At 46.2% G+C, this 11,277-nt stretch overlaps 1 protein-coding gene across 1 annotated transcript in view; it reads right to left on the reverse strand.

Annotated features, from left to right (window-relative positions):
- The window catches only part of Galnt8 (polypeptide N-acetylgalactosaminyltransferase 8), a 35,801-nt gene extending 24,995 nt beyond the window's left edge, over window positions 1–10,806 (reverse strand). The window contains exons 1-3 of the mRNA XM_050122024.1: window positions 10,620–10,806; window positions 7,256–7,517; window positions 1,605–1,771 (exon numbers count right to left, since the gene is read on the reverse strand). Of these exons, the coding sequence (XP_049977981.1) occupies window positions 1,605–1,771; window positions 7,256–7,517; window positions 10,620–10,806 (616 nt within the window). The remainder of the gene's footprint in view (window positions 1–1,604; window positions 1,772–7,255; window positions 7,518–10,619) is intronic.
- Window positions 10,807–11,277: the final 471 nt, after the last annotated feature.

An 11,277-nucleotide genomic window follows, 5' to 3' on the forward strand; every position in this document is an offset into this window, starting at 1 on the left:
GTCTTGAATTAAGTCTCCCCACCACGGAGCATGGGTCATAGAACTGTTGTGTTTGTGGGAAGTGGGTGGATCTTTTGAGGTCTGCCATCTTAACCCGTGCATCAGTTCCATGAAGAAACTGAGTTCCAGAGGAGCGAGAGGTCCTGTCTAAGGTCACTACAGACAGCGCCAAGTGCATCCTGGGCCTTCAGCTGCCCAGGGTTCATGTCTAGATCTCCTTTTTCTTACCAACAGAATCGGGCTACAAGGTGCTACCCATCTCCATGACCAGAAACGAATAGAACTGGTTCTCGTTCATGATTTCTAGTGAATTCTGCTCAAGCAGTTTTACCTTCTCCTTCTCACTGACTTAATTACCCTGGAAGACTGGGGATGTGTGCAAATGAAGAAGGGTTTTCTCAGGAGCCGAGATTTTCAGACCGGCCCCCTCTCTTCCTCTCCTTGCAGAGACCTTCAGACTCAATAACTCATCTCTCCTCTCTCATCCTTAAAGACACCCAGTGAAGGAACAAAGGCCTACACTTCCTAAGTCCACACACTTTGAAAACCCTTCCTTATCGTTAGCCCAAACCTCTGGTTCTATCATTTAATGCTAGCTTGTTTTTGTTTATTGCACAAAATTGGTAGAATTAAGAGAAAACATGTTAGCTATACTTCTTAAGATGGCTATGATAATCAACACACATTTTGTATGCAAAGAAAGTGAATCACAGAGATGTTACAGTTCTCAAGGATCTATATCTTTTAATGGAGGGAGCCAGGGTTACAGATTTAGAAGGCAAAGGCCAAGGCCCACCATGGTGGTGCACCCCAGTAACAAAGCTGGAGAGAAAGAATGGGGCAGGAAGGCAACCTAAGCTACACCTTCACGGTTGCCTAGCATGAAACCACAGATTCCATCCTCAGTGTTGCATGAACTGGAAGCTGTGGCACATGTCTGTCATCCCAGTACTTGGGAGGTGAAAACAGGGTGACCAGGATCACCCCTTGACTGGATAGTGAGCTTTAGACCAGCCTGGGTTACATGAAGCCATGTCTCAAAAAAAAAAAAATAAAACCCACAAGTGATCAAGTCTACAATCTGCCCCTTCCTCCATGTGGCCTATGTAGGTAGGCTAGAACTGGGGCTCGGTGGCCAGGGGACAAGACTTGTTGCCACTATAAGTAATCCCAGGTCCCAAAACTCTCTCTCCTCCAAGCTTCCTTACCTGAGAAATTTTGTCCTTGTCTTACAAAGGGAGGTTCTGAATCCTTTCTTGGCATCTCACGCACCACAACCCTTAGATCTCCTTCATAGAGCATGCTCAGGGCAAAGGCGATTTTGGAGTCACACGGTTCTGCACCTGACCCCAAATTCACAATGACCTGCCACACAGTTGGGACCCCCTGTGCTTTTCCTGTGTCTTTGTGTCTTACTCGTGCATTCAAGATGATGAGCTGTACTCCTGGTGTCATGAAATGTAAATGTTTTCATCACAAACAGACCCTCACTAAATTAGCCTTTACTTCCCCTCTGGGAGACACTCACCATGTCCCAAACTCCCAAGTGACAACCTATTTCCAATGACAATCGTGCTCGCTTAGCCTTCCCTCGGGATGCTCACCGTGGGAGCTAAAGTCATCCACCAGAATGATCTCCTTCAGCAGCTGAGGAGGGGTCCGGTTGATGATGCTGGTGACAGCCCTCTGGATGACGGACAGTGCTTCATCCATGAATATGAGGATGACGCTGAGGGATGGGAGCTGAGCAAGGTATGTCTTCTGAAGACACCTGTAAGACATCATTCTTTTGTAACACATTGTTCTTTAATTATTTAAACATTGTGGTCCAGGCTTCCTCCTCAGTGCATATGGTGTCCTATTAATAAACTCACTAAACCTCAAACTCAGTGGGCGAAGGAAAATCTCAGGTTTTTGTCTAAGAAACCAAAAGGTTTTTTTTATCTATTTGTCCAAAATTCTTTTGCTTACACAGAAGCAACCCATCTCCCTTTCATTCATCTACAGACAAGTTGCATAGATGATGCTTAGAGTTTAGTCCTATGTGCCACTATGTGTCTCTATCAATCAAGCCCTCATTTTAAAAACATGACTATTGAGAAATAGTGTACAGTAATAGAATTCTCTTATTTAAAAGCATGCAATCCCCTAACTTTTTCAGTCACAGAGTGGAATGGTGATTAGCATTAATTTTAAAGGGAGGATGTACGTGGAGGTCAGAGGTCAATGTCAAATGCCTCCCCCCCATTGCTTTCAACATTATTTCGCTGATACGGGAATTGTCACTGATCATGAATCTTTTCAATCCAGCTAAGCCAGATGGCCATGGAAACCCCACCACATCCACCTGCTGCCAGTACTGGTGACAGATGCGCTGGGTCTCAGGACTCAGGTCCCCACGTTTGAGAAGCAAGCAGTTTCAGTCAACACACCATCTCTCCAGCTTCTAGTTTTAGAAGGCTTTCTCGTGTATAAAGAAAGCCTAAAATCTTGCCAGTTATTTGCTATTTCTCCCCAACCCATCTGTCCAATGTCCCCTCAGCCATAGGCATACACTGATTGAATTTCCATTTTTATAGACTTACCTGCCCTGGGGCTTTCATGTAAGTAAAAATAAGTTATGTATTCTACTGAGCATACTATTTTCATCAGCATTGCAGCAGGTACCAATAGCTTTCCTTTGGTGGTCAAATAACATTGCATCAAAGAGTTCTAGCACTACCAGCTAGATCTTATTCATTTGCCAGCAGATGGGTATTGAAGATATTTAGGGTATTTTTGCTTTGGGGCAATTATGAACAATAACTGGAGGAACATTCTTAAACAATCTTCTTTTTTAATTATTTTTATGTGTATGGGTGTGTGCTTACATACATGTATGTGCACCATGTGCATGCAGTGCCTGTGGAGGCCAGAAGAGGGCATCAGATCCTCTGGAAGTGGAGTTACAGATGGTTGTGAGCCTCAGTGTAGGTGCTGAGACCAAAATCTCGGTCCTTTGCAAGAGCAGCAAGTACTCTTGACTGCTGACCCAGCTCTCCAGCCCTTGAACAAGCTTCTTTGCCAGCATGCTTCCATTTCTCTCATATAAGATAATACACCACATGACAGTGTTGCCGTCTATGGCAGACCACATATACAAACATGGCTCCTATAACATTATGTTGCCCAATGATGTCTCAGCTGTCTCCGTTTATGGAAACACATGCTATAATGTTTGTACTGTGACAAAAATGACCTAATATTATATTCCCCTGAACTCAGCCTACCGTTAAGAGGCACATGACTTGGGAACGTGGAGGTTGAAGGGGTGAGTGTAAAGATTTTAAAAGTTCAGTCTGAAGAAAATATGACACATGATTTTTATTCTTAAGTCTGGCACCCTAGAAGTTGACCTGAATCAGTGTGGCTTAGTGTTTACAGTGTTCAGAAGTTGGGGGGCCTGAATGACAGCATGCTTCAGCTGCCCTATGATGAATCTGTGTGCAGGCTGAGGAATGGTGATCAGCTTCTCTCTCATGCTCTGATTGTTCCTGGGGGGGGGGGGTCCAGCCCAGTGCTAAGACACGGCCGTGTTTAGTCCACCCAGGCAGGGTGATCCTAGGGGGCTCTTCTTGGCTGTGTCTTCTGTTTCTGTTAGATTTCTGAATGTTCCCACCCTCCCTATAACATGAGCTATGAGCTTCCTCCTAAATATTCTCCACCAAGAATGCATGGTTAGCCAGGCATGGTGGTGTACACCTTAAATCAGTACTAAGAAAGGAAAGACAAGAGGATCTCTGTGAGTTCGAGGACAGTCAGAGCTACATAGAGAGACCCTGACCTAAAAACTATTCCAAATAAGGCCAGTTCCTTAAAAAGAGCATGGAAGGTTTTCACCCCAAATTCCATCCTGGACAAAGCTTCTGCATCAGTCCTCAGGGGCTGGGGGTGCAGACTGCAGCTTCCTGCCCTGAGCCAGAGTGACACGCTGGTCTGCAGGCAGACAAAAAGGACAGGAAGGCGGTAGGCAGCAGCCCCTGGGCTTCCTGACCTTAGCAGTCCAGAATAGAACTTGGTCTGTGTAAGCCAGCTGGGGAAGGGACACCTGGAACCCAGCATTCTTAGTCTGGTGCAGTGGGGTTGAAACTCTACCCTCAGAGTGGGTGTGAGGTGGAGGGTGTCGGTAGATAGAGGAGGAGGTGGAGCTGAGGAGTGGCTGCTTCAGCCACCTCCAGAGATAGAGGACACGCATCTCACGATGGGGATGGGAAAGTGTGACGTGTTTTTAGTTGGCTCACCCTTCCCGCGGATGAAACCTCAGCCATATGGGAAATGCCGTGACGAGAGCCCCCTCCACCATTCCTACCCAGAGTAGAAACTTGGCATAGATTATCATTCTCCAGAACTTGGGTGGGGTAGAGGGAGCACACAGTGGCTCAGATGCCATGGACTCCCACTGAGACTTGTTGAGACTTAGAGAATGTTCTTGCCAGGATGTTACTCCATTTGCTGTGTATGCTCGAGACGATTTCTGAAAATGTTGCCTGGTTGGTTTGATAGAGGGGAAAGATGTTTCAGCATTCTGTCACTCTGGAAGGAAACCTCAGTCCACAGTTAATTAAAAGGAAAACAAAAGTGGCTGTCAATTTCTCTTTAAATAGCCACATTTGTGGAGTCTCTGATTGTATTAAGAACATTCTCACTGATGTGACAAAGAAAGAGGCAACTTAGGGGAGGAGGGTTCAAGAGGGTACTGTCTGTCATGGCGGGGAAGGCACAACAGCAGGACAGGTGACTGGGACTCCCACACGTCCCAGATCAGGAAGCAGAGAGGGGGGGCTACTGGCACTGCTGGCTTTCTCCCCCTTTTTATTCAGTCCTGGAAACAAGCTCAGGGAAGAGAGGGAGGGAGGGAGGAAAGGAGGGGAAGGAAGGAATTTGCAATTCAATAATAAAAAGAATGTGTCCTAATAGATACTTCTGAAAGAAAAAAATGACATGCAAATGGATAATAAGCACAGAAAAGATGAACATTAAGTCTCAAAATTTTAAATAAATAAATACAGCACAGTTGAGATCCCATCTTACAACTAATAGGCTAACTGATCACATGAACACACACGCACAAACACACACACACACACAGAAAGAGAGAGAGAATAACAGTAACATGTGCTGGAGAATATGCAGACAAACCAAGATTCTTGGAGCTGGGGTTGCACTTCAGAGGTGGCATGCTTACCTACATTTACAAGACCTGGGGTTCAACCACAACACCAGACCTGGCTTCTGCCAGGTAGGGCGGTCAGTCCCTGTGATCCCAGCACTTGGGAAGCAGAGAACTTTGTAGACCAGACCTCAAACTACTTGAATTCCTGATCTCCCCTCAAAAACAAAGAAAGAAGCAACAAAAACAAGCAACAAAAAACAAAGAAACAAGCAACACAAAAATTGGAGAGAAAATAAACTAATTATGCAAACCTTTTAGGAAATAGTCAGGTAGCCTCTCGAAAGGTTAGCTATGGAGTTACATATGACCCAGCAATAAGCATCCATTACTACAAGCATCCACTAAAAGACATTGGTTTGTTCTCATACAAACTTGCATGAAACAGCCCTTCTTTGCGATGTCCACGCCCATGCTCTGGGCGTGTCTCACTTCCTCCTGAGCACCTCTCTCCCTTTACTTTTGTGGTGTATATCAGCATGTCTGTATCAAACCCCAACTCTACCTCATTAAAAAAAAAAAAAAAATATCATTGACAGTAGCCCAGACCTGGAAACAACGGAACAGTCATCAGCTAATGGCTAAGAGCAAAATGCCACATATCAATATAAAGAGGAAATATTGGTGTTAACTACTACATGAATAGTCTTCAGACACACTATAAAAATGAAAAAAAGATACACACACAAACATACAAGTAGACACAAACCCAGCTACATGATTCTATCCTAAGAAAAGTCTAGAATAGGTAAATTCATAGGGACAAGGAAGCTTGTAAATTGTGAAATGAACCATGAAGAAAAGTACAGAGTTTCTTTATCAGATGATCAAAATGTTTTAAGACTGTGTGCCTTGTGCGCCACTCTGAACACACTAAGAACCATGGTAGGACAGTGGCTCATACCTGTAATACTAGCGTGCTAGTGGTAAGGGGATCTCCAAAAGCCGGAGATCAACCTCAACTATATAATGAGACCTACTTCCTCACATTTATTAATTAGAATAGAAACCATTCATTTTTATCTGTCTACAAAGCTGTACCAGGAATAATGGTATATACCTGTAATCCCAGCACACAGACGAGAGGATCAAAGTTCAAAGATCAACTGTTCAAAGTTGTCCTCAACCACACAGAATCTGAGGCCAGCCTGGGCTACATAAGACCATGTCTAAAAAGCTCCATATTGGTGTTAACGCAGGCCTTTAATCCCAGCACTCGGGAAGCAGAGGCAGATGGACCTCTGTGAGTTCAAGGCCAGCCTGGTCTACAAGAGCTGGTTCCAGGATAACTAGAACTGTAACACAGAGAAACCCTGCCTTGAGAAACAAAGCAAAAAAAAAAAAAAAACAAACAAACAAACAACAGCAACAAAGCAAAAACAAACAAAAGCTTGAATGGTTTTTGTACAAGTCTGTTGTTGATGTTTTGTTTTGGTGTGTGTGTGTGTGTAAAATGAAAGTGTGTGTGTGAGGGGAGGGCAGAAAGAGCTAGAGCAATGGAGGGAGCTGCTGCACCCAGGAATACAATCTCCATATGAGATTCAGTGAGGAACAGGATCCAAGCAGAGCAAAGAGCCTCGCTGCTGAGTGAGGTGGGACTCATTCAAGTCCTTGCTCCAGTCTAGGATCCTCATTGGGAGAGGAATAGCCCCACTACGTGGGATCCCTTCCTGTGTGCCACTCTGTCTCTCGGGGAGGTGGAGCATTTGAGTTCGTCCATTACCTTCTCTGATATGCCATCTCTAAATTCAAAACAAGAACCCAGCTAGGCATGGTGGGAGGACACACTGAAATTGCAACACTTAGGAAAGCAGAGGCAAGAGGAGTTCTAGTTTGAGGTCAGTTGGGGTTATGTGGTAAGAACTAATCTCAAAACAACAAAACAAAACCAAAAAAAAAAAAAAAAAGGAAAAGGTGTGGTCATCCTCTTTCCCACACTCCCCTGCTCCCCTCACCCATCTTCCTACCACCTTCACTTGCATGGTTCCCAAAGTTCATCACCCAACTACACTGAGGTCCTGCCAAGCCACCCCTGGTCCAGTGCACCTGGAGTGGCGGGTGTCAGGGATGCTTCGGTTATAAGGCAGCCGGTTGCTGAGGAACGCGTTGTAGCCGAACTCCAGGAACAAGTACCGGGCCTCTTTCTGCTGAGCCTCCGAGAGTCCCGTCCCCCATTGCTGGAAGATTGAGGGCAGGGAGAACCTCTTGGGCGCCAACCTGACTTTCAGTGCCTTCCAACCTTGGTGGAATTCAGCTGCTCCCCGTCCCACGTGACCTTGTTGCTGCATACTCAGCTTCAGACTTTCTCCTGCCAACAAAGAGGATGGGGAGTGGCGAGAAAACAATTCAGCCGATGCTTAGAATGCTGGAAACTGCTGTCCGACCTGCACCATTTTCTCTCTGGGACAGTTCCTACCTCAACGGTTCCTGCAAGAGCCTTGGGGTCTGGGTGAAGACTTTAAGAGACACGTTTAGTTTAAGAGTCTTCCAATCAGTTGGGAGGCAGAGGCAGGCAGATCTCAGTGAGTTTCGAGGCCAGCCTGGTCTACAAAGCGAGTTCCAGGACACCCAGGACTGTCACACAGAGAAACCCTGTCTCGAAAACCAAAATAAATAAATAGTCTTCCAATTGTATGGGGCCTGCCCTTCAAAGGGGACACTGGAGACCTGGCCAGTGTTGTCTTTGCTTCTCACTTCTGTGCAGTGATCTGCCTTCTCCCCCAAGCACCACATCTACTGCTTCATCTCAAGCTTAAAGCAACCGGGCCAACCAGTATTGCCAATTAGTAGAGAGCTAACTTCCAAAGTGTTGTGCACAGATAATTTTTTTCTTTTTATAAGTAGATTGGCTCAGGAATCTGTTGCACTATAGAAGGCTGATTGGCATAGTCTTCAAATGTAAGATTTTATAAGCTCTTGTCCCAGAGAAGACGATTGGTAAAGAGCCCTTGTCAGAGCTGTGCAAGGCTCGACACCATCAAAACCAACCCACTCCTCACCCCAGGGCTCCTTCGGAACTAACTTTTATCTCAGAAATGACACAATAAGATAGTTATTTTCAGAATGAGACCTAAGAGTCATGTAAGAAATGTCAGTTGTGGGTTTTTTGTTGTGTGTGTGTGTGCGTGTGTTTTAATGTAGATATCCCCCAAATCTACCAAATCAGAATATCAGGGTCAGGTGAGGGTAGAGAGCCAGGAGGTATGAGAATCTTCATTTGTTTCACAGATATCACACTATTTTAGAGCGTCACATCGACCACCCGGCCCTTCATATCTCATGTGGTTGATATACCAGCAACTTTGAAGCTAGGGACAAACCAGGCCTACATTTTCAGTTTGACTATAAGACTGTCTGCAAGTGCTCATGGAAAATGCAGGATCCCAGGCCTTCCCTAGACACACTGGTCCCTTGGGTCTGCCATAGCGTGTAGAAGCTGTTCAACTGGTTTAGCTTGGTTTGTTTTCCATAGCTGCTCCTGATAGAGCTAATAGCCACATTTGAGAATCATGAGTTTACTTCAAAATAATGACCAGATGGTGACAGATACAGGTAGAGGACTGGCCATGCAGAGGAGACCTAACGTGCCCAGTAGACCCATAGTAGCAAAGACGCTTGCCGTTAAGAAAGTGGCCTGCAGACTTCACAGCTTCCCCCTACCCCTGTTAACTTCCCCTTGACAACCCCAGGAGATTTATGATGCAAAGTGGAGAGTCTTAACATGGGCATTTTGAAAGCTTTCAAACTGAATCAAGAGATGGGGGAGTGAGGGAAGGAGGGAGAGAGAGAGAGAGAGAGGGAGGGAGAGAGAGAGAGAGAGAGAGAGAGAGAGAGAGGCCTTCAGGCATTAGACCTCACAATGGTGATGAAGTCTTCCCTAGGCTGGCAAGGGACCACCCCACTGCATGACTCCCCCGAGACACAAGATCACCCATACACAGCCTGTGGCTTGTTGAGCAGATGTGTGTTTGCGTCCAGAGGCATTCACAGCCCTTCAAGACAGAAGCAGGAATGGCCACAACTGAGAGGCAGATGTGAGCACCTTTACATTTATAGGGAGAACCTCCTTCAGCCCTGGCTGACCTCTGCTGTGTCATCTGTAATGACTCTGAGCTCTTGACCACAGGTATATGGCACCTTGCCTGCTTATCATATTTCCGTCATTTTAAAAGACACTTTTATTGGATATGACAGCACATACTTTTAATCCCAGCACTCTGAACACTAAGGCAGGAGAGAGGCAAGCTACAAGTCAAATAATAATATCAACACTCTGCTTAGCTCTGGCTTCACACTGGTACACCCCAGGTCTGTACCCCACCCGGGTTTACACAGTTAATGCCCCTTTAAAGGATCAAGCACTTGACTCTGAGACACGGGAAGCCGAGACACTGGCAGTTCAGAGAAGCAAGACTTTCATGAGGAACGGGAATCACAGCAACCCCAAAGCATAGTGAAATCTTACCCCTAACTTTAAATAAAGAAGTTAACTTGAAGGTATATGAGCCGGGAATGGTGGTGCATATAACCCCAGAACTCAGGAGGCTGAAGCAGGAAGATGGCCCGTTCCAGGACAGACAGGCCTACACAGAGAATCCCAGGCTATAGAGGAAGATATTGACTCAAAACAAGGGGTGGGCTGGGGGTGGAGGTTCATGCTACATTCTATATAAAGTCACAGCCTTTTGAGGGCCACCGTCCTGTCTCCTCACCCTGTCGTTGTCCTTACATGCTCAGAGTCTCATGTGATATGTCCATATTGAATCCCTGTCTCTCTAACAAATCCACTACACACTCGCGACGAGAATTTTGCAAAAGGAAGTAAGAATTTTGCCTTAAATGGTTCCTCTCTCAACAGTTCCACTATTGTACGATTTTAGGACCACAACCTGTGCCCCAAGTCAGATCCTCAATGAGCCAATTAAAAGTAGAAAGGAGAAAAGGGAGACTTATTTAACTAAGTTGGGAAGCAAAGCAAAGCGATCTAGGGAAACCTTCCCCAACCCCCACCCTCAATCCATTTTCTGTGTCCTGAAGTCAGATAAAGTTTAAGTAGAGGCCCAAAGACATGCACATCTAAGCTGCCAATTGGTCAAGCCGTTGTTCTCACCCACCACTAACCCGTTCCTGCGTGGGCTCTAGTCTCATCAGGCAACCGTGATGTAACAAGTTGTTAAAACTGTGGAAAATCTTTCCCTAAGTCTCCACTCTGGTTGGCACCCTTTCCCTCTCCCAGAATGAGCTTCCTGGGGAAATTCCCTTCTCTGTGGAGTCTCTTGTTCCAACGGTGTGATTGTCAGACTGAAGACATGGCTTCTCCCTTGATTTTTTCCCCTTTATTCTCAATGTTCCTAAAGCTCTTTCAGCCTGCACACCCTAAGATTTCCCCTGCCCGTGGGGTGGAACTTACTTGAGTGGTGCACATTCTTCTCCAGGTGCAAGGGTCTCTGGACCACCGCAGGCCCCTCCTTGTGGAGGCTCTCCACAATCAAATCGTGTATGGTCCCCACAGTGTAAAACACCAGCAGAATGTTGGCTGCTACCAGAATGAGCACAGCACAGAACACCTTGGAGCAGCTCCTCCTCCAGAACCTCATCATGAGCGGGGGGAGGCTTGCTCCCTTCTGGCAGAACCTGTGGCTAACCAGGCAAACCCAGGAGCAGAGCCCACCAGACAGGCTGTCTCAGGTGGGTGGTAGCCTCACAAGTGACACCCTACCTGCTAAGCCTCATGTTCTCTGACTGAGAAAGCTGTCACAAGAGGCCTGGCTTGTCTCTAAATAGAGAGTCAGGCATGGGCAATGGACCAAGGAAGCCACCCAACAACTGCAAGATTACTTGGATACACTTGGCATCACTGCCTAGGGGGAAGCCCTTCTTCCATTGGATTTTGGGGTTCTGCCTGTCGAGTGCAAGATTTAGGTAGTAAACCATTCTATCCGGTTAAGGTTCTGTTTGTCACAGACTCTTCCTGTGGAATCACAAGTAAGGGCTGGTCTGGTGGGTGGGGGGAAGTGTCCCAGAGGAGAAGGAGGATGTGAAAGGAACCCATGAAGCAGCAAGAGCCC

Source organism: Alexandromys fortis, unplaced genomic scaffold (genome assembly GCF_014885135.2).
Source record: "Alexandromys fortis isolate MF-2015 unplaced genomic scaffold, M_Fortis_MF-2015_v1.1 scaffold_208, whole genome shotgun sequence".
In the NCBI taxonomy this organism is placed as follows: domain Eukaryota; kingdom Metazoa; phylum Chordata; class Mammalia; order Rodentia; family Cricetidae; genus Alexandromys; species Alexandromys fortis.